Here is a 27,818-nt window from a genome sequence, read left to right as displayed (position 1 = left end):
GCTTACCTGCAATTACATTTTCACTTTCCCCTCCCAGCTCGTTTTTTGAAAACTAACTTGCTAACAAGGCTGCTGGTGCAAATTTATCCGTAACAGAAGTGAAGGGAAGGCCGGTGGGGCTCCTTTCCTACCGGGCACATCCCAGAGCAGACAGCCCCCTTACCGGGGGAGGAGGCAGTTCTGCAGCCTCGAGGCCCAGGGTCAGCCCTTGCCCAGCCCCCTCCCTCTCGTGCTCCACCACAGTCTGCACACTGGAGTGCCCCCCTGACCAACACGCCAGAGCCCAAGGGGACAGAGAGCCGTGTGGGGGCGCGGTAACACATCCACACCAAGCAGGCCTGTCGCAGGGTCTCCCACTCGGGAGTCAGCACCATTCACTGCAGTGCGCCTTGGCAGTCAGCACTGCTCCAGCCCATGGCAGACGGGGAGAAACATCAAGGGCCTCTTGCTCTTAGCAAAACAAGAGATCACCGTAGATACCGCTATGGAGTAAGGTTTGCAGACAGCAAGGTGGCTTAAAAAAATCAATTCCAGAAAATGCATTATTTATCGGAAGTCCAAACCCTTGGCATATCCAGTGTAAATTTATTTTTTGACAGCATCCAATAAATCCCAGTAAAGGAGCTAAATTAAGATCTTAACATGAAAAGTGGAGTCGGAGCTCTTTAGGCAATGCTGATATGCACTTCATTTTATGCCCATGGGTGGTCGGCAGCAAGTTTTATTTGCAAAGCAGCATTAGCAAACAGAAGCAATTGCACCGTAAATGAGTAACCTCTAAATTACCAGTGGTTATATTTAATGAAATGTCCCTCAAAGTCCCTTTGTTACCTTCAAGTGACACATTGTACGGAACTTGCCCATCCTGCTAAGCTGATTTCTCAGCTGCTTCAGTCTCCTGCTCGGACAGCTTCTCTTCTGACAGAACCGACATCCAGGGAGACACCGCGCGCGTGATGCTCTGCTTGGCCAGGTTGTAGTGGTTTATGACCGTGTAAAATTTCTCCCTGGCACTGGAGTCTTGCTCCGCATAGTAGCTCTCCAAGCCTTCTGGAATGCACTGGGTGTTCTGAAAGACAAGAAGCCATTGAGACCATGCATCGAAGCAGGAGGGATGCCTGTCTGTGTCTCCAGTTAACAAACAGCCAACAGATACTCCCTGAGCTCCTTCCCTGAGCTTGGAGCAACAAACACAGTGGTGTGCAAAAGCGTGGATCCTGCCCTCAGAGTGCACAGCCCAGGGGAAGCCTGGCCTCGACTAAACATTCACAGGATAGACTCTAACAGGTGCCATGGCAAACTGTGTCAAAGCGGGTGTCTGTAATAGGACAGGCCTTCACTAAAGCTCTTGCACTAGTTGTCATTTATTTTTAATCTACTAGAAAACAGTGACACTTCTGACATGTCCAGGAACAACCAATTCAAATGAGGACGGAAGGGAGGTGAGAAAGTCTTCTCTCGAGCCAGGTTCCCAGTGGCCTTAGGTGAGAGACAGGGAAGCACTCAAGGCAAAGGGACGATGAGTGGAGGAGTCTTGGGGCAGGACGACAAAATGACTGCAGGACTGAATGCAGGACCTGGAGCCCGAAGCAAGGGCTGGAAGACACAGGCGTCAGAGGGACCAGGCCTCAACACAGCCCTGAGGTCCTGGGAGGAGGCGTGACCCGCAGAGCACCAGAGGGCTGCTGCGGGGTCTCCAGAGGCGGGGGTCGGGGTTATGCTGGGAGCCACAAAACCTGGGGAGGCCACGGGCCCCTAAGATTGCATGTGAAATTCTGCTGGATGCGCTTTTTGATGGGAGACCAGTCCATGGCAGTCTTCAGCTTGTCAGGAATCTAGGACCCAAAAAAGGTTAAGATCCTGCACCCAGGCCTGGCTGCTTGTCCCCTGCCCCGCAGTCACGGCTGGTGCTGGCGGAGCACTAACAGGCACAGCAGTCAGCGTGCTCACACAGCTTGGAGACCCTGCTTGTCGGCCCCCCAGGAAGGTGTGCAGAGACTGCTAATGGTCTACCGTTTCCCTGGAGCTGAGCAGGGCATGTGTGCCCAGCTGAAGACTACGTTTCCCAGCCTGCCCTGTGGCAGGCGAGGCCGGTGCTAATTTCTGGCCGGTGGGATTCGGGTGGATATAACAGGAGCAGGTTCCGGACTGGGCCCTTAAGGGGGAGCTGCCTGGCCTCCACTTCCCATTCCTCCTTCTTGGCCAGCTCTGACCAGCAGAGGACGAAACGCTGGGGACTGGCTGGGGAACAAGAGACACGGAATCAGGACTCCAGGATGACTTCAGAGACCCTGCGCTGCCTTCCAGCCTGGACTCCAGTGTGAGAGTAATAAACCTGCCGTCCTGTCCAAGCCAAGTGACCAAAGCATTTCACTCAGGCCAACGGTCTCTTTATCAGATAGGAAAGTGAGACCGCAGTTGAGTCGGGAGTCTCTGGCCTTAGCCACCATCACAGCACCTGGGAAGTTTCAAAACTCCAGGCTCTCAGGCCCTCCCCCCTAAAAGTCCGAGCAGGTCTGTGCTGTAGTCATTGGTGTCGTGAAATATCTCCTGGTAAGTCTGAGGCTCAGCTCCCGAGTCCGGCAGCTCGCCCAGGGCCCCTTGCCGGTAAGTGGCAGAGTCCACAGTGCGCCAACCAACTCCTGGTCCTTAACGGCTTTGCAGCCCTGCTGCTGAACGTGTTTGGGTACCTTCCCCGTCCTGGGGAAAGCCACGGAAGCTTCCTTTGATGACTCAGCATCTTGGGGCACCTCAGGCCATCTCTGGGATGGTCCGTGGTGGCTGCTGTGCCAGTTGAGGGGCTGCTGGGAGACCCTCGGCCTGGCCCAGGGCACACCAGGGAATTGCTCCTCCTCCTCCTCCTCCCCCTCCCCCTCCTCCACCCTTGCCTGAGCTCAGGTTTTTCTCAATCTCTGAGAGCTAAAGGCAGGTGGCCCAGGCACCCCAGCGGAGGGCCTGCTCCTAGGTTGTCTGTGGGTCCCAGGCCCGTCTGCCTTTCCTGGCAGTGAGGCAGCGGGCTTCTTTCCTGCACCCACGCCCCCCACCGCCCCCCCAGCGTTCTCACGGTACCCAACAGTTTGTGAGATGCTTTTCCGGTACATTCTCTCACTGTGAGGTGAGTTCCATTAATCCCGTTTTATAGGTGGGGAGGTGAGACCCGAGAGATGAAGTTGCTGCCCAGGGTCACCACGGTGAGAACCACAGCTCCAGCCCGGGCCTGCAGCCGAGCCCCGCACCCCTCACACCGTGCCGCCTCCAGGGCCCCGATCCGACACTTCCCGCCCAACCCAGGGACCAGGGTGAGCGAAGGACGGCCTTGCAATGCGCTCCGCCCACGGGGCGATGGGGCAGAATTGTCCTTTTTCCAGAATCGACCCCTGGCAGTCTCCAGTTCAGCCGGCGCTCACCAAGTCCCTGCTCTGGCACACACGGACCTCAGGAGCGGACCCCAGCGTGTCCTGGCCTCCATCACCGACTGCGGGTTCCTCGGGTCCCCCCTTCAGTGCCCTCGAAGGCTCACTTTAGAGAGGGAGACTGAGCGCCCGGGGCTTAGACCTGCCCAGTACGAGTCCGAGCTGCAGCGGGGACCAGGGCTGAGGCCGCAACCTGCGCAGTGTCCTCTCTACCCAGCCCAGGGCGCCCTGCGCACTCTCGGGACCCAGGCTGCTCCGATGTGCAGATTCGTTCAGGGTTGCTGGCTGCTGCACGGTGTCCGCAGCAAAGGACGCGGCTGAGCAGGCAATTGGTTGAGAGAGAGAAGGGGATCTCGGTCACAGAAAAGCTTCCGTTTGAGCAGATTTAGAGGCCTGAGTGTAACTGGGGTGTCCGTTCTTTCTCTGAGCGAGCTGTCTCTCCACCTGGACGGTCCCTACACGGGTGCCTGTGTGCGTGTCTAGGAAAGGAGCACCGGGGTGAGGTTAGCAGGGGCTGCCTGTCGGCTTTACACTCAAGATGTCCCGGTTCCGTGCGAGGCACCAGGGCTTCCCAGACAGCATGACACGCCCAGGCCACGCGGCACTACTGAAACCACCCTGCTGTCCCCTGCCTCCTCCGTGGCCTCCACCTGGAAAACCCGAGCTTGTGCTGAGCCAGCACCAGGAAGCGCAGGCCTGTGTCGTCTCTGCAGACGGAGGCCGGGACCTGTCTGCTGTTGGCAGACCGCTGGGATGGCTCGTGGTCCGGCGCCCAGCACACACAGCGGCTCGGCTGTCACTCCTGGGGTCTGGGAAGACGGCGAGTGGTGGAGACGGGACGCGGGTTGGGGTGGCAGGGAGCACCCAGGACCTGGCCGAGGTCTGACAACAAGTGGGCCCCGGCCACACATCCACACGGCCCGTTCCCCATGGCGCAGGAGGTGCCCTGGGTGTTGTCCCCATGTGAGTCGCTGTAGCTCCGCCTCTCCTCCGAGGCCAGCGGCTCCACGGCCACCAGCTTAGTGAAGCTGTAAAGGGATCAGTCCCTGAGGCCAACCTGCCCCGTGGAGAACTGGTTCTCCTTCTTGCCAGCTCACTGAGCCCTGAAGTGGAGAAAGCGGAAGTATCTGAAAGCCCCCTGTGAGCACAGGACTCTGTTCAGAAGAGAAGTGACCGAGGAATGGAACGTGCTTGTCACTGACACTGTCGCTCGCGAGGCACTTCAGGAGTTGGCGCTGCAGAGCAGCTCAGCTTCGGAGCCAGGCCCACCGCGGCAGCTGAGCTCACCTGTGGGCCTTTCTGCACCTCGGCTCCCGCATCCCACACGGGCAGATGAGTCAGGCTGCTGGGCTGCTGTGAAGACGGAAGGCGCCGCAGGTGGCTCAGGGAAGAGGCCCGGATGTTGCACATCGGACAGAAAAGACAAGCCCACAAGGGCACCCCCTGATCACCAGCGTCTTGGTCTCAGCCCCACCTGGACGCTGGGAGGCCCCCGACCCTGCACAGCAAACGGGCACTCAGACTCCCACGACGTTCCTGGCCAGCTGAGCTCCGCCAGCCCCACTGCCGTCCCCTGCACACCCTCTCCGCCTGCTGCTCGCCACCCCTCGGCCACGGCGGGCCACACGCTACCGTCCCGCCCCAGTGCCCAGCACGGGGCCCCGCGAGACCGGATTCGGCCAACACCTGTGGAGCAGCGGCCCTGCTCTGGGCTGGCATCCGGAGACGGCTCAGAAGCATGGTGCCCAGCCCAGGGAGCAGGACAGGTGTGTCACCAGACGCTGTGCACACAACGTGACTGCAAGGAGACCGTGCTGGGAGGCCGTCCTGGGGCTGAGGGCGCAGGCACCGCAGGGCTCACGCAGGGCTCCCCCGGAGGGAGCGTGGAGCCCAGTGACACAGACGCACGGGCTCTGCCGAGGGAAGGAACACGGGACAGGGAAGGCTCCCTGAGCAGCTCCCGTCCAGCCCCAACTCAGCCCTTCCTCAGAGGGACTCAAACCCTGAGCCGCATGTCACCTGTGGACGTGCCTCGGGGAGCAGGGACCCAGCTGGGCCTGGATGTTGGGCTCGGGGAGGGTCCCAGACTTCTCAGGGCCTCAATCCCCGCCCCCCGCAGTGAAGCCAACAGGGCCTGCCGTGGGCCGCGCTGGCGAGTGCTTGTCACGTCTGAGTGCCACTGTGGAAAAACACTGGGGTGCGGGGCAGTTTCCACCATTATGTTTAAAACTTTTCAACGATACATAATGACTTCGTATTTTTTTTTTTAAAAAGCAGAGGTAGAAACTCAGTGTGTCCTCCCCAGCCCGAGTCTGCCTTTTAAATCCCTTCATGACACCCCTCAGCTTGGGACCACTCAGGGGTAGCCGGCAGGAGCAGTTGCCCAGCAAGGACCCTTCCGCCAGCCCCAGGCCGGAGCCGCCCGGCCGCCTGCCCTCGTGGCACCTGGCACCCAGCAGGCACAGTGGGACGAACCGAAGGGCGTGGCCTGGGGCGCTTCGGACAGCCTCGCTGTGCTCCACTGCCCCGCTAGGAAACGGTAGCTAGGAAACGGTACGACAGTCCCCTCCCAGGGGTTCTGGGCGCCGCCAGGAGCTCTTGGCCTGAAGCCCCTTGTAAGCCACGCAGAGACGCAGGGAAGAGGCAGGGAAAGGACGCAGGGGGAGCTCACGCCTCCCCTTCTCCAGCTTCAGCCAAGCGCAGCCGGGCACAGACCAGCAGCTCCCCGGCCCTCCCAGCCGCGTTCTCAGCAAGGACCCCCCCATTAAATACTAGTGGAAAATGCCCAGGTCCCATGAGACGCCACTCCGGTACGGCCTGTCGGGGACTCTAAGCCCCCGAGGCGGCTGTGCCCCAGACACCCGCGGGGCCTTTTCAACAGCGGACAGTGGAAGGACAGTGGCCCTTCCAACACTGCCACCGTCTGATCTGCAGCCCGGCTGGGGGCCAGGGTCACCTCCTAGGCCGTCACCCACCTGGACCAGGCCATCTAGCAGGACTCCTGCATGCAGGGAACTTGCCCCCGGCCCAGAGGGGCAGAGCCAGGAAGGCTGCCGGCCTGGTACTCGGGAGCAGTGGGTTTGGGTGGGGACATCTGGCCCCAGGTGGTTGTGCTCTGCACACCCCCGTTCCCACACAGGATACTGCTCCTGCGCGTGTCTCTGCTCCCTCTCCGTGACATCAGCCTCTCTGGCGTCACCACGCTAGACCAGGTCCTTCCCCTGTGCCCCTCCCCTGCCTCCCAGATCCAGTCAACCTCCCAGCCTGCTGCCACATCGGTCCCCATCCACCCCCAGCACTCTGACCTTCTCTCCCCGTCATCTCACTGTCCCGTCTCCCCCTTCCAATCTCCAGCCTCCCCAGGTGGCCCAAGGGACGGCATCACTTTCCCTCCCGCAGAGCCTTTGTGGCACTCAGGATGCCACAGGCTGGCCCCAAGCTGGCCCACCATGCACTGCCTCCCTGTCTCTACCTGCCGCATCTGCGCTCTCTGCTTCCGAGCTCCGCTGGGTCTGGGCCAGCCCTCCCCCCGCCCCCGCTCCCCTCCCCCCGCTCCCCTCCCCGAGCCCTCCGCCTCCACTTGGCTGCCTGGGACGTGTCCTCTCAGCCTCTGGACAGAATTAAGCTCTTCAGCCCCAGCCCCGGACAGGCACAGGGCTTGCTGAACGGCACCAGCACAGGGGTGTGGGCCGCCCTCTGCCAGGTGCCCTTCCCAGAGACCTGCAGACCCCCTCACTCACTCCCCCCCCCCGTGAGACTTTGTGCCAACACCAGCCACCCTTCTAGAAACGACAGCCCCTACACGCATGCCCACTCCCCTCGGCCTTCTTTTCTGTTCACGACTGACTTCGTGTCTCTGAGAATGCAAGGGAGTCTCATGGGGCCGGGGCTGGACCTGGTGGCCCTCGGCTGTGCTCCAGCACCAAGGACAGCAGTGGGCGCCTGGCACTCGGGAGGCACCAAGTAGGTGCCGGCCAGTGAAGGAAGGGCTGAGGCGCCAGGGCCCCGAAGGACAGCACGACACGGAAGGAGAAGGGACTGGGCGGGGAAACATGAATTCCAGCCTTTTCTGCTCTGTCCCTTCACATGGCGAAAGCAAAGCCCAAACCCAACCACCCAGCGACACTGACAAGCGGAGCTGGCGTGTGCGTGTGCTCAGCGCCGGAAACAGCTGGTTGCTCCTGGTTTATTTTAGTTAGTGCCAAACCTTGGAAATAACCATTTCACGTTGGCTCTGGAAAGTTCCGAACCAGATACCGAGTGCAGGGAATGGGAGTCCACAGCAAGGGCGTTATCTGTCAGGGCTGCGCAATGACACTTTGGTCAACGACAGGCGAAGGCACAGTGGTGATCCCATGACACATAGAGCTCCGTCACAACTGAGCTGAAACGTCCCTGTCACCGATGCCGTCATCACATGGAAATGCAACAGACCTACCGCTCTGCCACGTGTCACACAATTAGTTCCAGTGCACAATACTTGACAATGACAATACGTGACCACGTCGTCGGTCTATGTATTTACTATACTATACTTTTCATTGTTATGTTAGAGTGCACTCCTTGTGTTTGTGTAAAAATATCCGTAAAACGGCCCGGCAGGTGCTTCGGGGGGTCCAGGGCCATCGTTAGCACAGGGGGCGGCAGCTGCACGCCTGTCGCTGCCCCCGAGGCCCTTCCAGTGGGACAGGACGCGGAGGTGGAAGACGGTGACACTGAGGATCCTGACCCTGCGTAGGTAGGTCCAGGCTAATGTGTGTTTTTGTGTCTTAGTTTTTTAAAAAAGTTTTAAAAAGTAAAAAAATTTAAAAATAGAAAACGCTCATAGAATAAGGACATAAAGAAAGAAAATATTTTTGTACAGCTGTACAATGTGTTTGCGTTTTAAGCTAAGTGTTATTACCAAAGCGACAAGTTTTTAAGAATTAAAAAGTTTATGAAGTAGAAGAGTTACAGTTAGGGCTAACTTATTGCAGAGGGGAAATTTTTTATATAAATTGAGTGTGGCCTCGGCGTCCCGTGTCTCTGACGCGGCAACCGCGTCCCGCGAGCTCCGGCCACGGCCGTGCCCTACACAGTGCGCCACTGTGCGTTTTTACTGTCCTTTGTCGTGTCTAGAGTTGTTCAGACGCACAGACACTTGCCGTTGCATGACAGCTGTCTCCAGTCCGCACTCAGCAGAGTGACCTCAGCAGGTAGCTGAGGGCAACAGGCTGTGCCACACAGCCTTGGGGTGTCGTCCGCCCTGTGACGTCTGCACAGTGAAGCGAGCCCCTGGCAAGGCATCCCTCAGAATGTGTCCCCATCGCTAAGTGACAGTGACCATGCTTCCTGCAGGCTTCGTCCTCTGTCTCCGCGCCCCCTCCCTCCACCTCATCGCCCCTCCCTTTGCTTCTCTTTCTTGAATCCTGTTGTGCTGGGTGTGTCTGTGCCCCACGCGGGCGTTGGAGGCGGAGGCCTCTGTGAGCAAAGCGAGCACTTCCCCGAGCTAGACCCAGGGCCCCCCCCTCGGGGTGCTGCGGGGGTGGGGGCCGGCGCGCAGGCAGAGGCAGCGCTCCCAGCCCTGCTCCCAGACCCCGGTGTTGCCTGGGCAAGGGCTTCCCCCCGCTGAGCCTCGGCTTCCCCCAGCGTGTCCTGCCCTCTGTCTGTGGCCGACATGGTCCCTTCCCTCTCTCTCCCCTGAGCAAGGTGTCAGGAGGGAAACAGCACCTGGGCATGTCCCACGGCAGCCCCTGGCTGGGCCTGCCGTCCAACAGCGCCCTCCCCAGGCTGCCGAGGTCAGGGCCAGGGGTCCAGTCCGAGAGTTTCCTTCCAGTTGGTCCAACGGGGCCCTCTGCCTACCCGCCCTGCTCTCCAGGCAGGGCCTCCAGCAAGGATACTCCTGTCGCCATGCACAGAGCACAAGGACCCTGCTGCTCTAGGGCCTGTCCCTGGGCCAGCTGGGAGAGCCGGCGGAGTGGCCTGGCGTTCAGGGACAGAACAAGGAGGGGCAAAGCATCCCGGGGCCTCCAGGGAGATGGAGCTTTACCTTGAGGACGAACCCATCGGGGCAGGCGCGGTCATACTTGTACACCTTGTAGACGACCAGGAAGACGACACAGGTGAGGAAGGCCAGGGCGAAGAGGACCAGCACGGAGACCTGCAGGCAGAGCAGGGACGTCAGGGCGGCAGGAAAGGCAACCGGACGGACGTGCACGCCGCGCACCCGTGCCAGCATGTGCAGGCTGCCTCTGGACAAGCCACCAAGAACCTGGGCAGGGCAGCTGGGGACTGGAGGTCAGGGGATCACTTTTCACTGGGCAACTTTTTGTATCATTTTAATTTTTCACCATAGCCATGTTTCACCTTCATTTTAAACTGGTTATTGTTAGTGCTCCAGCCGCTCACAGAGCTCGGGCTGCAATGCGAGGGGGCCTCAGTCTTGCCCAGGGGCTCGCGGACCACTTGCACGCACACATGCTGGAACCCTGCTGGGGACTGAATCCTGTCCCCCTCGGAAAGATACGCTGACGTCCAGCCCCCAGGACCTGTGAGTGGGCCCTGATTTGGACACAGGGTCTCTGCAAATGTAATCGCGTTAAGATGAGGTCGTGAGGTGGGCCCTCGTCGAATCCAGGGACTCTGTGTCTTTATACAAAGGGGAAGTTTGGACACAGAGACCAACAGGCGTGCGGGGGGAAGGCCACGTGAAGAGGGAGGGTGGCACACACCACGCAACGCCACGGCTGGCCAGCCACCCCCAGAGACTAGGCGGGAGTCTTCCCCACGGGTTTCAGGGGAAAACCTTGCACACCTTGACTTTAGACTTCTGGTATCCAGAACTGTGGGACACATTTCTGTCGTGCGAGTCCCCGGCTGGGGCACTTTCTTGGGCAGCCCCAAAGACCAGGGCTACACGTGGGGGGCCGGGAGTGCTCCCCTCCGCTGAAGGTCTCCGTCTGCCATCATCCCTGTTCCTTCCCCAGCAGGCCAGCCTGTGTTCCTTCTCTCCTCCTTGCCCCTCAAAGCCCTGGCCAGCCCCCGTGCCTCCAGGAAGGCTCTGGAACATCCCAGCCTCTCTCTGGACGCCAATCACACATGTGGGCACTAAGTGACCCAGCATCTATTCTTTCCTAATTCAAGTTTAATAAGTCTGTCCCAGTTTGGAGGCTCATGAGCGTCTGCTCCCCCGACCCCATGAGATAATTAGGAATATTTGAGAACACAGGGTGAAATTACTGAGCCAGACATGTGTGTTTCCTTGAAGTACCTACTAGGCTTTCTCTACAATGACCCACCAGGACCATGAGCGTTGGGGGAGCCATGACCACCAGCGGCTCCACCTTTCAACCAGTTTGAAAATGCTGGGGTCAAAAAAGATGCATTAGCCATTCACCGCCTGGGACTAAGAGTCAGACAGCCCTGGGTTCAGGCCTGCTCGGCCACACACACGAGCCTGGAAGGGGCATGTGCCTCCCCGGCCCCCGGTTCCCTCTCGTCTGAGCAAGGGGTGCGGGGGGCACGCAGCAGACCCCGTGGCCGGCAGGCGGCAGGGCGCCGCGAGCCCTGTTCCCACACAGCGCCGACTCCCAGCAGGGAAGAAGCCTGGAGACTGTCCAGTGCAACACCTTTCTCTGCATGTGACGAAGGCCCAGCCACAAAAGGCAGCGCCCTCAAGTCGGCCGACAGGACAGCCAGGTGACCCCAGAGTAAGAGAAGCAGCGGCCATTCGCAGTGGCCCCAGCCTGGGTGCAAAACACCCCCACTGTGGCTGCCTGTGAGGGTCGTGGGAGCTTCGAAAGATCCCCAGGTCTGGGCCCACCCAGAGTAGCGACTGGAATATCGGGGGTGGGATCCAGACATCAGTGTTGTGGAAAACTGTCCGGATGCTGCTCATGTGCTGCCCACGCTGGAACTGGGGGGTCCACAGAGGCCCCCACGTCTGGGCAGGTTCTGCGGCCTGAGCACTACTGAGCCACCAAGCTAGATGCTACCGTCTCAGGACAAACTTGACTGTGCCTTCTGCCATCATCTGCACCACGGTAGGCAGTTGAAATGGATTCTGTGGACTCCTTAAGACAGCACCTGCCAGGTAGACCGCCACATTCTACAGACAGGGAAGCCGAGGCTCAGAGATAAATGACTGGCCCAGGGCAAGCTGGCTGTGGTTGGCTGAGTAATGGTCCCCAAGGATACCCAGGTCCTAATCCCTGGAACCTTCTGGGGTAAGGGACGTGGCAGGTGTGATCTAGCCAAGGGTCTTGAGGTGGGGAAACTGTCCCGGGTTGGCCAGGTGAGCCCTAGATGTCCTCCTAAGAGGGCGGCAGAGGGAGATTCTACCGCAGAGGAGATGACGTGAGCAGAGAGAAACCGGAAGATGCTACCCTGTAGGATCTGGAGGTGGAGAAAGGGGCCACAAGCCAAGGAATGCAGTTCTGGAAGACAGAAAAGGCTTCCACAAGAGCGTCCGCACAGAGCAGGGCACTGCGGACACCTTGACTTTGGCCCAGTGACGCTGGTTCAGGACCCCTGACTGCAGAACTGCGAGACGGCTGGATGCTGCGTTAAGCTGCCACGCTGTGCTCATTTGTTACAAAAGCCCCAAGAAACTTGTATATCTCCTTTCAAGTTCATCTCCCCACAAACGGGGCCGCAGAGCGCAGGGCTGTGTCACACATCTGGCACAAAGAAGATGCGTCCCGCATGTGCATGAGTGCGTGAGTGAGTGAATTGCAGACAACCCATCTCCCAACGAGCACTGACCGCCACCCCTGGCTCCTGGGGCCCCCCCGGAATAACGCCTCAGTCACACAGAGCAGGCGTTTAGTCTGCAGGAGCTGCTGGCTGTCTAGGTGAAGGCTTTGCTTAAATAAAGCCATTTCTTAAACAATCCACCTGGAAGGAGGTGAGACCCAGGGCAGCTCTTCCCTTCACTGCCCCAGGCCCAGAAAGCTGAGGTTGACAGACAGCGCCTGCCCCTCCACCGGGCCGGGGCGGGCCTGTGAGATGAGGGACGGGGCCAGGGAGAGCCCCGACAGGGAGGGGGGCATTTCCTTGGAAGCGAGGCCTTTGTTCCAGGGCCATGTCTCCGTCAGGCACAGCAGGCACAGTGCCTGGGCCTCCCACGCTTGCAGGAACCCATAAAAATGTTTTGATTTTAATTCTGTTTCAGAATTAGAAGGAAAAAATACTACAATGATAATGAATATGTAATAAGGACAGGCTGGACTGTATGCGACTTTGGACAAGACTGCCACAATTCTCTCCTTAATGAAGAAAGGGCCACGAAGGCCGAGTGCCCCAGGCCCAAAGGCCCTGCTTTTCTCCATCTCAGGGACCCCCACGTGGCCAGTGGACATTCGCCGGTGCTCTGGCCGTGGCTCCTGCGGAGGGTGCATCTCAGGAGTTGGCTGAGAAGCCTGTAGGGTTGTATGGTCCTGTGGCGTCACCCTGGCGTCACGTCTTCACCACACAGGGCGAGAAGGCAGAGCAGGCCCTGACCTTGCTTGGGAAGGCTGCTGAGAGGGGCGCCTGGTCCTCAAGGAGGAGGAGCCCATCAGGGCAGCAAGGGAACGGGGAGTCTAACAGGGAGCAGGGCTCTGTGCCAAAGGCCTGAGATGCCAAAAAACATGGGGTGCCAGGCCAGTGTGGCTGAAGCATCACATTCTGCAGAGACGGGCCACGGAGCGCACTAGAGCCTGGAGGTGGGGCAAGCCTGGTGCAGGGTTCTACCGTATTTGTGCCATTGACTGCTGGGACCCCCTCGTGAAGCCACAAATCCTCCTCAGAATGATGTTTTAAGTGCATAAAACACTACACGTAGGCTTGCAAAGAAAACTAATTATATTGAAATACTGTTATGAAAATGTTGCAAAAATATAAATTTGTGATGTAATAATATACACGTGTTTATTTATTAACACACTAAACAACAAAATCTTGTAAATACTGATTTCAAAGGACCAGTGAGTGTAAACACTACCCCAAGATCTTGGCAACCACTGCAGCATGATATGAAAAGGCCTGTGACCTGCGGGGCGACACAGGCGCAGGCACAGCAGCACCTGGCCCCTCTGCAGTTTACTGCCTGCGTTAAACAGCGAAGGAACTTGTACACTGAAAACTGGAAAACACTGCTGAAAGAAATTAAAGAAGACCTAAATAAAGGGAAAGATACCTGTGAACAAGGATTGGAAAACTTAAATAGTAATTATATTATATTAATATTAAGATGGGAATACTTCCCAAACACAATCTCTATCAAAATCTTAACAGACTTTTTATTTATTTATTTATTTATTTATTTTGCAGAAATGGAATTGCAAGGGACCCTGAAGAGCCAAAACAGTCTTGAAAACAGACTAAATTGGAGGACTCCTCTTCCCAATTTTAAAACTTAAAACTACAAAGCTACAGTAATCAGAATAGAGTGGTACTAGCATAAGAACAGACATATTAATCAATGGAATAGAACTGAGTCCAGAAATAAAATTATATGTCCATGGCCAACCGATTTTCAATAAGGGTACCAAGATCATTCATTCAATGGGACAAGAACAGTCTCTTCAATAAGTGTTGTTGGGACCATATGCAAAAAAATGGTGTTGGACCCTTACCTCACATGATATACAAAAAATAACTCAAAAAGGATCAAAGACCTAAATATAAAAGCTAAGCCATAAAACTCTTAGAAGAAAACACAGTGCAAAATCTTCATGACATTGGATTTGGCAACAGTGTCTTAGATATGACACCAAAAGCACAAGCAACAAAAGAAAAACTAAATGGTACTTCACCAAAATTTTAAATTTTTGTGCATCAACGAAACAATCCAGAAAGTGAAAAGAGAACCTACAGAATGGTAGAAAATATTTGCAAATCATATAAGGGCTTAGTATCCAAAATATGTAAGGAACTCAAACAACTCAACAACAAAAAGACAAACACCTAATTAAAAATGGGAAAGGACTTGAATAGATATCTCTCTAAAGAAGATATACAGGCCGGGCGCGGTGGCTCACGCCTGTAATCCTAGCACTCTGGGAGGCCGAGGTGGGCGGATCGTTTGAGCTCAGGAGTTCGAGACCAGCCTGAGCAAGAGCGAGACCCCATCTCTACTAAAAATAGAAAGAAATTATATGGACAGCTAAAAATATATATAGAAAAAATTAGCCGGGTATGGTGGCGCATGCCTGTAGTCCTAGCTACTCGGGAGGCTGAGACAGGAGGATCGCTTGAGCTCAGGAGTTTGAGGTTGCTGTGAGCTAGGCTGACGCCACGGCACTCACTCTAGCCTGGGCAACAGAGTGAGACTCTGTCTCAAAAAAAAAAAAAAAAAAAAAAAGAAGATATACAAATGGCCAACAGGCACATGAAAAGATGTTTAACATCACTAGCCATTAGGAAAATACAGGTCAAAACAACAATGAGATACCAGTTCACACCCACTAAGATGTCTATAATAAAAAAAATAATAACAAGAGTTGGTGAAAATTTGGAGAAATTGGAACCCTTGTACACTGCTGATGAGAATGTAAAATGGTGCAGCTCTATGGAAAACAGTTTGGCAATTCCACAATATGGTAAATATAAAATTACCACATGACCCAGCAATTCTACTCCTGGGGGTGTACCCAAAAGAATTTAAAACAGGTGTTCAAAAAAAAAACTTGTACATGAATGTTCACAGCAGCACTACTCATAATAGCCAAAATGTGGAAACAACACAAATGTCTATCAACCAATGAATGTATAAACAAAATGTAGTCTGGCCATACAATAGAATATTACTCAGCCATAAAAAGGAATGAAGTACTGACACATGCTACAACATATCAACACTAGGTGAAAGAAGCCAAGCACAAAAGGCCACATATGCTATCATTCCATTTGTAGGACATGTGTAGAATAGGTAAATCTACAGGGACAGAAAACAGATTCAAGGTTCCCAGGAGGTAGGGGAGGAAAGAGGGAATGAGAGTGACTGCTTAATGGGTATGGGGTCTTCTTTGGGGGAGATAAAAATGTCCTGGAACTAGGTAGTGATGATGGTTGGACAACATGGTCAATGTATTAAGTGGCACTGAATTGTACACTTTCAAATGGTTAAGTTTTGTATTTTGTATATTTTACAACAATTTTTTTAAAAACTGGTCCAGTGGCCTGGCATGGTGGCTCATGCCTGTAATCCCAGCACGCTGAGAGGCTGAGGCCAAGAGTTTGAGGCTGCATTGAGCTGTGATCATGCCACTGCACTCCAGCCTGGACGACACAGCAAGACCCTGTCTCTAAAACATAAAAACAAAAATATATTTTTTTTAAATGGGCCAGAGGAGGGAGGCAGGAGACAGGGTGTCAGACTACTGGGGGGGTCCTGACAAGAGATGGGGAGCCCAGGCCAGAGTCGCCCTGTGCGAGAGGGGAGAGGGATCTGAGGAGTGTTTTCTGGAAGCGAGCAGGAACAGACAAGCACAACAGGATACAGGCCTGGCCGGGTATATCATAAGGAGGGACCGTGTCTCCCGGATGCCCAGCACAGTCCTGGCTGATGGCCACGGCCTGGCATCCTGACTGCTTCGTCCATCCACTGCCACTCACAAAAGTGTCCCATTGGGGCCGTGAATTATATGGTCGCTGAGCTGCCCACAAACTGGTTCTCTGCCCGCTCACATGAGACAGGGTCAGCAAAATCCCATCTGACAGACAATACTTGAGCGGCATTTGGGTTCACTGTGCTCCCATCTGCTCTCCTGCCGGGGTCCTCCCGGGCCACTGCCCAGCTGGGAGGTGGCAATACCAGGATGCCTGCAGAGGGGAGAGTCACCCCCTAGCCCCCTGGCACTAAGGACAGCGTGTGGTGGGCTTTGCTGTGACAGATGGACGCGGCTCTAGTCCCACTTCCACCCCTCGTTAGCTGGCTGACCTTGGCCTGCTCCTTAGCTGCTCTGGCCTTAATTAGCCACCTACAAAATCAAGACAGTAAGGTCAGCCTTCAGAGACTCTAAGTGAGAGTGAAAGGAACGACGCTCGGGAAGCTCGGAGCTCAAGCGGGCGCTGGGTCGATGGCGCTGGGTGGCTCGGGTGGCTCTTCCTCGGCTCTCTCCCGCCTCCCAACCTCAAGGGGAGGGGAAAAGGAAATGAGCATTTCTGCTGAGTAATGCAGTAAAAAAAAAAATCTTGGAGAAAGAAGACAAATCTTGACATCTTAAAGCGTTTACAGCGCTAAATATTTTAGGTAACCCACACAAAAGTGCACACACAGACACACAGACTCCGAGATGACTCAGCCCACGTGGGATCCGATTCTGGGTGAAGCCCCCACTCTGCAGCTGGACCGGGAAGCGCAGACGCAGGCGCCAGAATCCGGCAGGACGCTCGGCACAGCTGAAGGTCACTGGGGGTGTCCGGACACAATTCTAGGGTCTCCAGCATCTCCCTGCGTGAAGACCCCCCCAGTGCCAAGGACACGGTATCACCATTCATAAATATTTAACAATCGAAACACACCAGATTACTGGAGACTGGAAAACAGACGGGCACAGGCAGCGCAAGGTCATTAAGATGTGAGAAGAAAATACAAACCACCCTCAGGAACATTTGTGACAGGCGGGATACAAAGAGACACCCCCACTGGAGTGTCAACTGCCAGCCGGAACGGCCACTCAGACGAGCCGGGTCTCTGCTTCGGAGACGTGCTCCCAGCTCTGTGCCGACCACGAGTGACGCTGGCGCGCAAGGCCAACCCGGGACCCCGCACGGCCCCGGGCAGCGCGGTGCCAGGCCACACCTTCCGCGCACGCGCAGAGAGGCTGTGCGGACCCCGGGTCTCAGCAGCTCTTCGTCATCGTGGCCACAAAGCACAGAGGGCGGGCATGAGCCCTGGTGGACCCTTCCTGTCACCGGCCTAACCGTGGTCCCTCCGCCTTGCGGGATGGGGAGGGCAGCGCGAAGACGCGGCCCCGCAGCTGACACGCCCCTGCACGGGGCAGCGGGAAAGCGCGGTGTAAGCGTGTTTAGGTTAGTTAATTTGAGAAGCGCCTCAGCCAGTGCTTATTCTCAGCATGGATACACCTCCAATTAATTAAACGACCGCCTTCCTCCCTGACACCACCCTCTCGGGAAGCCTAGGCCTTTGGCCGCCCTGCCCCGCAGAGCCCTCCAGAACCCTCTCCCAGTCAGCAGTCACCTAGCAACCAGCCTAGCAACCTCGCAGCCGGGAGATTAACCCGGAGTGGGAATCATGAAGTAACATCACAAAGACGGTTCCTTTCGAGGGTGCCATCCGAAGGCCGATGAGGATGAGGAGCTCCTGAACTACACAAACGAGACACAGAGGGGGACGGATTATTGACGTGTTGCTTCAACATCTGACAGGCGAGATTTCATTCCTGAGACTCACGCGCAGAGCTGGAAAGGACTAAGCTGACGGCTGGGCTAGGGCGCCTCTCGGAAGCTGTGCAGTCACCAACAGGACGAGGAAGACCCTGTCCCAACCACAGCTGTGACTGAGCCCTGGTGGGAGGGGTACGCACGGCCGGGAAGGGCACATCCTCGCCTGACCTTCCTCCGCACGCGCCCCCCAGCACAGCCCGCTCCGCACGCGCCCCCGACCAGTGGAGGCGTCCCACGGCAGCGGCGCGCCTCATGGTGCATGCACTCAAGGGCCAGACATAACTGGGCAGTAAAAGGCTGGAAGAACATTCCAGAAGAGCAAGCACTCGTAGCATTCTCAAAAGGCGCCAGCCCTTCTGATCCTTCCTGCACTGTGCTAGAATGCACCCCCACCCAGAAAGGGTGGAAACTCAGAGTACATTCGAATCCCCTGGAGAGCTTGTTAAAACGCATGTTCCCAGGGTCCAGGGTCCCTGTGTTAAAATCGAACTTGGGTGACTCTGACTCAGGTGGCCCCAGGCACTTGGGGAAACAGCACTTTCGAGGCTGCCCGTCACACACACACTTCACAGCAGGTGGGCCGGGAGCCGGTAAATCTCCTTCCCAAGGAGCCTCCGAGCAGGCAAAGGCAAGAGGCGCCCTCGGAATGCGGCTGTTCGTGGCAAGAGTGCGGCCTGTGGGTGTCCTGGGCGAGCTGGCCAGCTGAACTGGGGCGCCCACAGGCCACGGTGACGGGCTCCTGCAGCTGGGCTGCCCTGGCTCCCAGCCTGCCTCTGGCGTTTGCAGACGTGTGGCTTTGGGCAGGTCTCCTGCCTTAGTCTGAATCGGCAAATATCACCTGTCCAGGACTCACCCCCACGTGTGGCCCAGAGAGACAGCTTACGCCAGTGACCTTACTCAGCAAGCGAGGGACCCACAGGCAGACCCAGGAAAGCTGGCCAGGTCCCCCATTCGTGGGAGTCTGGCGGCACGATTAGTCATGCATTTTCTTATAGAGCTGTCACGGAGCGTGCACTGAGCACCAGAGAGGAAAAGCCACCACGGAGCTCTTATCGTAGCTGGCACAGAGCAGCCCATGAGTAAGCTCTGTCTGCACAAAGAGTCCCTGCACCTTCATTTTTGGCTGACATTCTTGGCTCAGGGGGTCACCGTGGCCTGGTTCCCTTCCCTGGGTCACCGACTCAGGTTGAGAGCCTTTGCTTCAAAGGGCCACCCCACTGGACCTCGCCAAGACACCTGCCACAGGCCTCATGCCCAAAGAGATGCATGGGCCATCCCAGACCCTCAGAAGAGGGCATCGTGGGGTCAGGGGGCTAGAGACCGGGCCTTACATGGAAGAAACGAGAAAAAGAGGGCTTACACGGGGCAGGGCTCCGGAGTACCCAAAGGCTGTGGGATGGGGAAGGAGGGTGTCGCATGCTCTGAGTGACTCAAGGCAGCAGATCGAGGGCCACAGGGTGGCAGTTCCTGGGAAGGGTTTTGAATTAGCAGAGGGAAAGGATTTGTAGGAGCAGAACAATCCAACAGGGGGTGGGTCACCCGTGGCTGAGACTCCTCGTGCAAACCTGCTCTCCAGGAGAGGCCAAAGGACCTCTGGTGCCACAGTGAAGAGCAGGCTCAAGCTCCCTGCCTCAGTTTCCCCTTGATTATAAAATGGAAATAGATAATAACGGTGCCTGTCTCGTGCGGTGTTCACAGAGATTCAAGGAGATAATAAGCACAACGGGCTGGCACGCTCCCTGACTCTCAGAGGCTGTGACTGCCTCGAGACAAAGGGCAGTGGACGCGCAGCCAGGGGGAGGCTGGTCACAACCGACGGGGACCCAGGAGGCTTCCCGGGGAGGTGCTGTCTGAGCCAGCCCTGCAAGGGGGAAGGGGTGTGAGGAGGTGTACACGGTGGGAGGCATGGCGGAAGGTGCTGGCTTTGCAACCAGCCCCCCGGGACCACTTGGACTCAACAGCCTCACCTGTTAAAGGGGCCAGTGACAGCCCCTTCAGGGTGGTCACGAATCACAGAGGAGGCCATGGAAACTAAGCACAGGCACACGCCCTGCAGGTCTGTGTGCAAGGCTAGGGAAATGGTGCATTCCAGGGCAACCATCTGCTGAGCAACTACTGTATACATTGCTCTCTCAGACAGCCAGAGGAGAGGCAAGACAGGACTGCCACCAGCAGCCAGTCTACAGGGACAGGCACAGGTGTCTGAGGTCTTCTGAGCCCTTGGGGTCTGGGTCCCAGCTGCAGCTGCCGAAAGCCCTGGTGACAAATATGCGTCATCCAAGCCTTAGAGAGACCTGGGGACCTGCTTCAGGTGATCGTGCAGGAAAAGCACAAATAGAGGATGCCACGGTGCTTTGGAAACTGCCAGAGGTGGGGGACAGAGCCTAGCACATGACACACACTCAACAGATAAAGGAATAGCCATTCCAGTACCACTCGGCTCCCTGCTCTGTGGGGGCCTGAAATGCCAGGGCTGCGGGAAGCAAAGGTCAGAGCAGGCGTGAGAAACCCGGACACATGCAGACATCCAGATGGTATCCAGCCATCAGAATGGAGGCCAGGGTGACCTTGAAATCGAGGTCACTCCTGCCTCAGCCGGGGGCAGCAGCCGATCTCAGGGCATGGACGGGGCAGGACAGGCCTGGCAGCAGACGAGGCACACGCTGACCCCACTGGCCAGAGTGGAAGAGAGGTGTTGACCTCGGGTCTGCCTGGGTCCGGGCCGTGAACCTCAAACACACGTGAACTGCTGAGCCAGCAGCCACCCAGAGCGCTCGGCACAGTGTCCTCACACAGCAGCAGAGACCACAGGCAGGGACTGCCCTGCGCCTCAGCCTCCCCTCTGCAAGACGGGCACTACGAATAGTCGCTACTCTCAGTAGGCAGGAGGTGGAGCGTTGCTAGGAGGATGAGATGAGCTGACACAAGTAAACCCCCCCAGACAGAGAAGACAACACGCTCGTGGGGGCCACGGCGCCAGGCAGGCCCTGAGAGGCAGTGTGGCGCCGCGGGAAGGAGCAGGGACCGCGGGTGAGACTATGCCCCACTTTGCCTGGCGCTCCACGGAGCCCTCACCCTCCCGCTCCACTCATCTGTTAACCAGGATGGTCCCCAGGCCACCTTCTGTAACTGACAAGGTTGTCACAAAGATCACACAGGACGCGCTGTGCCAAGGTGCTTTGGAAACTGCAGGGCATGGGGGGTGGGAGCCCCCGTGCACCGTGGCGTGAGCAAACTGCTCGCACATCCAAGTGGGGTGTGACCAGAGAGCCAGCCAGGGCCACTCTTCGAGGCCTGGAGACCCTCTCGTGTCTCTCAACTCGCCCCTTTAAACCTAGGCGAGGGCCACCATTTTATCTTCTTTCTAGTGTTTCCCAAAGGATGAGTTTCCAGAAGATGAATATCCAACTTGTTCCTCACCCAGCACCGCCTCAGAGGCCACCCCGCTGTGGGGGAAGGCTCCCCCCACCCGGGCCCGACCGGAGCCAGGGCCCTCTCAGCAGCCTTCCCGCGGTCCCCGCGGTCCCGTCAGCAGGGGACAGGCGGGGGGTGCACACAGGGCTCTGAGCCAGGCCACCTCTGGGTCCTGGCTCTGCCACGAGAGCTGTGACCCCTCTGCCTCCACTTCCCCCTCTGTAAGATGGGTTGTATGGTTCACCCCGACCCCCGACCCCGGGGAGCACTGTTTGGATGAGCTCACACAGGGAAAGGGCCCAGAAGCCTGTGCAGCAAGTAGCAAGCGCTGTGCGTTAACATTTCGTCATTGTCTGCTTCCTTCCTAGAACTGCTAGGTAAATATTTTAATGTTTGGTAAGTGTTTATAACCTTTGTCTAAAACAAAGGTTATGGGTGGGTTTTCCCTGTTATAGAAATAAGTAATAAGTGATCATTTTGGAAGATGAAAAGAAAAAAGAAATTTTAAAAAACCACATGGATAACATCTTGGTAAGTAGCCGGAAGCCGCCTGGTTTGTGCAGCTGGGACCAGCCCAGATGAACGGGTCACACCCTGTTTTCTGTAGGTCATCTCTGCAGCTCAGCAGACCCCTCCTGGGGGCAAAAGCAGCATCTCATCCCCCACTCCCACGGCCACTCACCTTAAACCTCTCGGTGACACCCTCAGTGATGCTGACGGTGAACTCAGCTATTTTGGGAGCACGTGCTTTCCCTTTCTTGCGGTCAGGTTCATATTCGGTCTTGGTTTTCACGACCACCTTTCCCAGGAAACAGAGAAGCAAAGGGTCAGTGGCACAGCCAGATGCATTAGGACACATCTGCCCCAAGAGGGGGTCCGAGAACTCTTATGTTCAAGGTCACCATTTCGCCAGGAAGTAATTCACAAAAGGAATGAGAACAGGTCCTACCTATTGGAGCTCTCCTCTTCCTGTGCCAGGACTTTTCAGAGAAATTACCCATTAATAATCCTGACAGCAGCCCCAGGAGGGAAATATAACCGAGGGGCAGAGAAGCTAAGCTCACTGGCCAAGGTCACACAGCTAATGGGTGGCAGGGCGGGAATTCATCGTGGCCTCTGACTCCTGACCCGGCAGAGCTCCCTCCACCCAGCAGGCTGCGGCCCGGGGAGTCGGAGACACACCTACTATGTTTTGGTCTTTATGTGCTGCCGTGGGCATAAGGACAGAAGCTCCGAGCACGCCGCCACATCCCTGCAGGACGTGGCTGAAGGAGCAGGCCAGCAGCCCATCAGGAAGGAGATCTGGAGTTGGCCTCCTCGTCTACACGCCCCGTCCTCTCTCCTCTGCCCCAGCAACTGCCCCCAAAGGGCCTCCTTGCCCTCACTCGCCCACCCCCACTGCCAGGTGGGAGCTGTTTTTCCAATATGGAAACCGACTCTCACCTCTGCTCTGCACAGACCCCAGGCCTGTGTCCCCACCAGCTCCACAAGGACCATGATGCCCCGTGTGGCCTCCTCCCTGGGACGCTCCTGGCCCTGGCCTCACTGGCACTGCCCCGTCACACCCTGTTGACAGGGACTGTTAACTTCTCTGTCCCCACTGGAGAGGGAGGTGTTCAGAGCAGTGTTGAGGAGTGACATAGCTCTGATCCCCAAACCCCACTCCCCAGAGCAAGTGCCAGGAGGGGCTGCTGGATGGGGAGGGCCAGCCACCCCCACTCGCTTCATCCCCAGTGAAGATGCCCCGCAGTGGGTGCGTGCAGTTTGGAGGGGACACCTGCTCTCTAAGGCAAAGAGAATCCAGACACTCAGATGGTTAGTCCCGGGCAGCAGCTTCAGGGAGCAGCAACGGGGGGAAGTGGCCCATGCCAGCTGTCACTGAAAAATGATCCCAGGAGCCAGAACCCTTGTAACCACACTCCTGGCCTCCATCCTTTCCACGCGCTTGCCCATGCTGGAGGACGGGTGCCCACTCTGCGAAGTGCCTGTGTCTTGAGGCAGTACTTGGGTGGCACTTTGCCATCCTCAGATCCCAGCTGTCCCCAACTAGCTGAATGAGCACACACTGGCCACCTGGAGCCACTTCAGTCGCTTACAAAACGGGGACAAGGCTATTTCCTCGGGCTACTGTGAGGATAAGGAAGCCTTGGAACCTTCAGCCCAGCGTGGGGACTTGGGCCATATTCTGTTGATCTGGGTTCTATCTGCATCTGTCACTAACTGGCTAGGTGGCCCTGGACAGGTCCCTTGAACTCTCTGTGCCTCCATGTCCACATCTGTATGCTGGGGGTCACGCTGGCAGTTGCCTCAGTGTTGTCAGCACATTAAAGGAATTTAAACCTGGAAAGCTCCTGGCTCAGAATAAACACGCACCCCCAAACATCAGGTGAGACCCCTGGTCCTGCTGCCAGCTCTGGGACCACCGCTGCTGGCGCCCCGTCCCCCCGCACCTCAACACTTGGTGCACATTCTCAGAATGGATTCTGTTTACACCCCCTCAGAAGCCATGCCACCTGGGACAGGTGACTTCGCCTCCCTGAACCCTGGCTGTTAGCAACACGCTGCTGTTGTTCAGGCTGAGACATCTTGTGTGAGAGACGTCTGGCTCCAAGCAGGGCGGAGGGAGGCACTGCCAGAAACTTCTGCATCCTGGAGGACTGTAACCTTCAGCCGAGTGACCTTGGGCATGGCCCGTAAACTCTCTGAGACTCAGTTTCCTTATCTGTGATCTCAGAAACCTTCTAGCCCAACCATCAGTCCCTGCTGGAATTCCCTTCTCTGGAACATCCTGCCGGATGGCCCCTTGGTTTGAATATTTCCAGGGACAGGACAACTCATTACCTTTGGGGGCTGCCTGGATTACCCCTGCTTGGCCAGAGTTTCATACCTGCCCAAATCCCTCCACCTTGCATAAACTCACAGTGCAGACGGTTCTGGAATGGAACAGACTGAGGGCGAAAGAGGAGGCTCAGGCCAAGCAGCGGGAATCACCTGACAGAGGTGCCACCTCCGGACACAGAATTCCTGGCACAGGCACCACGCTCCGCAGCTGAGAAGCTGAGGGGCCAAGGCAGGAGGGGGAGGTGGGGGCCGCCGGGCCAGGCTCGCCAACAGGACAAGTCTGATGCCTGGACAGGGAGGGTGCGCCTCGGGCAGCCCTGCCCCTTCTGCAAAGCCCAGACTGGACCGTAGTGCCCCAGAGGGACCCCATCGAGGCCTGGGGGGCATGGATGTGACCAGCTGAACCCCCTGTCTCTAAATGCTGTCAGCCTCTTCCCTCCCCTGCCTCCGCCCACCCAAAACACAGACAATAGAGTTGGGAGCTGAGCCAGCCTCTCAAGGGTCCACCCTGGGAATACAGGGCCCACCACAGGGGCTCCCCCCACACCCCCCTGCCCCTGGCCAGCAGCCACCCACTTGCCAGAGTGAACACAGAGCCTGACTCAGACCTCTTCACCAGGGACCAATGAGACAACAGACGTAAAAGCACTTTGGGCAATAAAGTGAGCTTGTTCGTGGCCAGGGTGGGTTTTAAGGCTTTTGAGCAACAAGAGGGTCAGAATGGATGCTGTGTTTGTGGTTTGAGATCTGAGTTTTACAGTACAATTGTCTAGACTTCCAAAGATGTATTTGCCTTTTTAAGTGTTAACTCGTGAAAATATTATTCTTAATGGATAGAAACTACTTGATTGGAAGCTGCAGTCAAGAAAAGATGAGATTCTTTAAATTCAGCAAAAAAAAAAAAAAAAAACCGCTTTGGGGAAGGCTGATGAATGGCTGGTCTCAGTCACACTAGTATTGAGCGAGCCCAGGCGCTTTATTTGGAGATTTCGCAGAAGGAACAAAGAAAAGGAGGCCGCGGAAGAGCCCACACCCTCCTGCACCCAGCGGTCCGGCAGGGGTGGGCAGAAAGGGCCGGGAGGACAACTGAGCCCGGAAGGAGGGCCCGTCTGGCCAAGGAGAGGGCTTGCAGCCTCCGTGGGGCAAACTGGGTGGAAATGCACCCCCCGGGGAGGCCCAAGGGCCAGCTACGCACCCCTGGGCTCACCCAGACCCAGAGCCCCTGGTGCCGCGGAGCAAGGGAGGAGCGGGCCGCTGGGGGGCCGGGCCACTCGTGGACAGGACTCCCACAAAAATCCAGAAGGGACCTTTCCCCACCGCGTTCCATTGTCAGGAAGAGGCCGTCATCTAGGGCAGGGGCCCCCAACGTCACCCGATCCAGAATCCCGCGCGGGCACCTTGTCCTCGCCCGGCTTCCTCCTGCTGCCCGAGCGCACCCCCACTTCGCGTCCCCAGCGCACGCGGCGCGTTTCTTTTGTTGCGGTTTCGGTCCAAGATTTAGGGGTGCGCACCCGGAGGGGCGGGGGCACGAGGGGCCCTTACCTTATCTGGGGGCGGGAACTGCAGTTGATTGACATCGAGGGGCGTCATCAGAGGAATGGTGTCGAAGCCATCCTCCAGCAGCGGCTGCTTGGCGCCCTTCTCCGCGAAATTGTTCCCCAACTTCACCATGGTTGCGGGGACCCGAGGCTGCAGCCTGCGGACGGAGGGCCGGGCGGGAGTCACCGGGAGCAGGACCCGGGCGGGGCGTTCGCAGGCGGGCTCCCCACTCCCTCCAGCGTCCCGAGCTAGTCTCCGCGGAGGGGTCGTGAGGACGTGGCGGTCACGGCCATGTGGGTGGGGGAGGAAGCTGAGGGTCTACAGACCAGACTGTCGTCGCCCGGGCGCAGGGGCGCTCCGCGGCTGGGGAAGGGGGCGCCGCCCCTGCACAGCCCGACTAGACGCGTCCGTCGTCCCCGGGCCGCTGCGCCCCGGTGACCCGCCCGTCCACCCCGTGCCCCTGCTCGGGGAGATGCGCATCCCCCAGGCCCGCTCCCCGGCGGGAAGGCCCCGGCCCCGCGCGGCTCGGCCGGCCGCACTCACCCGCGCCGGCGCCGGCAGGTCTGGCTGCGCGCTCCGAGCCTCCGCGCCGCCCGCTCCCGCTCGCAGCAATGGCGGAGGCGGCGCCGGGCGGGGCAGGGAGCCGGGCTGGGCGGCCGCCCCCTCCTCCCCGCGTGGCAGCCTCCCTCCCGCCGCCCCCGGGGGCTCCGCGCGCGGGGAAAGAGCGGGGGCGCCTCCGCCCTGCCGCAGCGGCCGCACAAAGGAGCGCGGGCCGGGGAGGGACCGGGGCGCAGGGGGACGGGAAAGGGGCCCTAGGGACTGAGCGACCCCCGAGGCGGAGTGGAGAGAGGTGCGGGCCCGCAGCCGCGCCGCGCCCACCTGGGTGGGGGTCCTCCAGGCGGCCTGGAGGCAGCGGGCGGCGGGGATCCAAGCTTGCCTCGGCGCGCGGCCGGGAGGGCGCGTCCCTGGTAGGGGGCACGCGTGGACAGGGAGGACGGAGCTCCTCGGGCTGCGAGGGCAGCGCTCTCCGAGAGCCGGGAGGGGCTGCCCCGGGGAGCGGGGCGTATTCAGGGCAAACAGGGCGCTCGGTGCGCCGCGCTGGGGCGCGGGTAGAGGTTTCTAGGGTCTGGTCCGAAGAGAGGGAGAGAGGCCCCCCACTGCGGCCGCCACCCAAGCACAGAGGGAATCGCTTGGGCGATACCGGGACCTGGAAAGGCGGCGGGGTCCTTCTAGCCTGACCTGCGCCCCTCACCCACCCCCTGAGCGCGGCCGCTGTCGTAGCTGCCCAGATGAGGGCCCGTTTTTCGGCCCTCCAAGCCGCCCTGCCTGCAGGACTCACCGGTGAAAGGCGTGTGGGAAGGAGGCGAGATGGGCGTGGGTCTGCGCCCAGAGGACGGCGGATGCTGCCCGCGCACCTGGGCCACACGCTGGGCACCGCCAGGGCAGAGGAGGCGTCCTCCGAAGTCGTTATTGTCACACCGTTTGCGCAGGTTTCCCCTTTGCACTGGCGAGGGTCTGAGGCCAAGCGTTTTCCATCAGCCAACTGAGAATCAGGAGAATCCGGGGAATGAACCGAGAAAGCCGAGCAGCCGCTGCAGAGCCTGAGCCAGCCCCAGGCCCACTCTAGGGATTTGCCATGAGTGCCCTGATTTTAAAATCCTCAGGAGGGCCAGCTCCTTTTGACAGGAGACTGAATAGCTCCTCTTAACTCGCCCAGCAGGGTCTAAGCTGCCTTTGGCAGCAGGTCAGCCTGGCGAGGGCCCAGGGTTGTGGCCACCCTGGGTAAGACCAGGAGGGCAGTTGTCTCAGGCTCTCGCCCCTGCCACAGGCCTTGGGGAACCACTGAAGCCACCTCTCTGGCACTTTGATACCTTCCTGCAGCAGGGAAGAAGAGTGGTTAGAAATCTGCCCAGGCACCAGTGTGCAGGTGACTTGCACAAGGGTCAGGAGAAAGAAACCCTGCAGGCTTAGGCAAGGGAATGGCTTTTTCCCATCTCAGACCCAAGCATTTTCTAGAACCCAACACACAGACACACACACACACACACACACACACACACACGGAGGAGCAATCTGGGGCCTCCCCCTGGAAGACTCCACCAACTGAGGAGGACAAAGGCAGGAGGACCCCGGCTGCGCGAGGCAGACAGTGGGCCGCCCAGTTTCTGCCTGCTCACTGGTTTGTGCTCCCTTGGGTTCTGACCGGTGCTGGCCGCTGGGATGCCGCTGTTTCCTTCTGTG

General features: G+C 57.9%; 1 protein-coding gene across 2 annotated transcripts; it reads right to left on the bottom strand.

Annotated features, from left to right (window-relative positions):
* Positions 1 to 374: 374 nt before the first annotated feature.
* Positions 375 to 26,193, bottom strand: NSG1 (neuronal vesicle trafficking associated 1). Of its 2 annotated transcripts, XM_069496040.1 has the most exons (5): positions 26,121 to 26,193; positions 25,581 to 25,734; positions 21,880 to 21,996; positions 9,442 to 9,552; positions 375 to 1,069 (listed from the first exon to the last, which is right to left on the bottom strand). In XM_069496040.1, exons 2-5 carry the CDS (start codon positions 25,707 to 25,709, stop codon positions 869 to 871), a joined length of 558 nt encoding a protein of 185 aa, XP_069352141.1. In that variant the 5' UTR covers positions 25,710 to 25,734; positions 26,121 to 26,193; the 3' UTR covers positions 375 to 868. The 2 variants fall into 2 exon arrangements, with proteins under 2 accessions (XP_069352141.1, XP_069352142.1); XM_069496041.1 differs by lacking the exon at positions 21,880 to 21,996 and having other exon boundaries at positions 377 to 1,069.
* Positions 26,194 to 27,818: the final 1,625 nt, after the last annotated feature.

Source organism: Eulemur rufifrons, chromosome 20, assembly GCF_041146395.1.
Source record: "Eulemur rufifrons isolate Redbay chromosome 20, OSU_ERuf_1, whole genome shotgun sequence".
NCBI lineage: Eukaryota > Metazoa > Chordata > Mammalia > Primates > Lemuridae > Eulemur > Eulemur rufifrons.
Note: the sequence above shows the minus strand (reverse complement) of the source record. Positions and strands in the feature narration are given on the sequence as shown.

What these genes read in the sequence shown, in the direction of transcription:
- NSG1 (XM_069496040.1), bottom strand. Translation starts at nt 25,709, where the DNA reads ATGGTGAAGTTGGGGAACAATTTCGCGGAGAAGGGCGCCAAGCAGCCG. An exon ending in GTGTCACCGAGAGGTTTAAG is followed by an intron (nt 9,553 to 21,879) that starts GTGAGTGGCCGT and finishes CTCTGCCTGCAG; the next exon opens with GTCTCCGTGCTGGTCCTCTT. An exon ending in CCGATGGGTTCGTCCTCAAG is followed by an intron (nt 1,070 to 9,441) that starts GTAAAGCTCCAT and finishes CTTGTCTTTCAG; the next exon opens with AACACCCAGTGCATTCCAGA.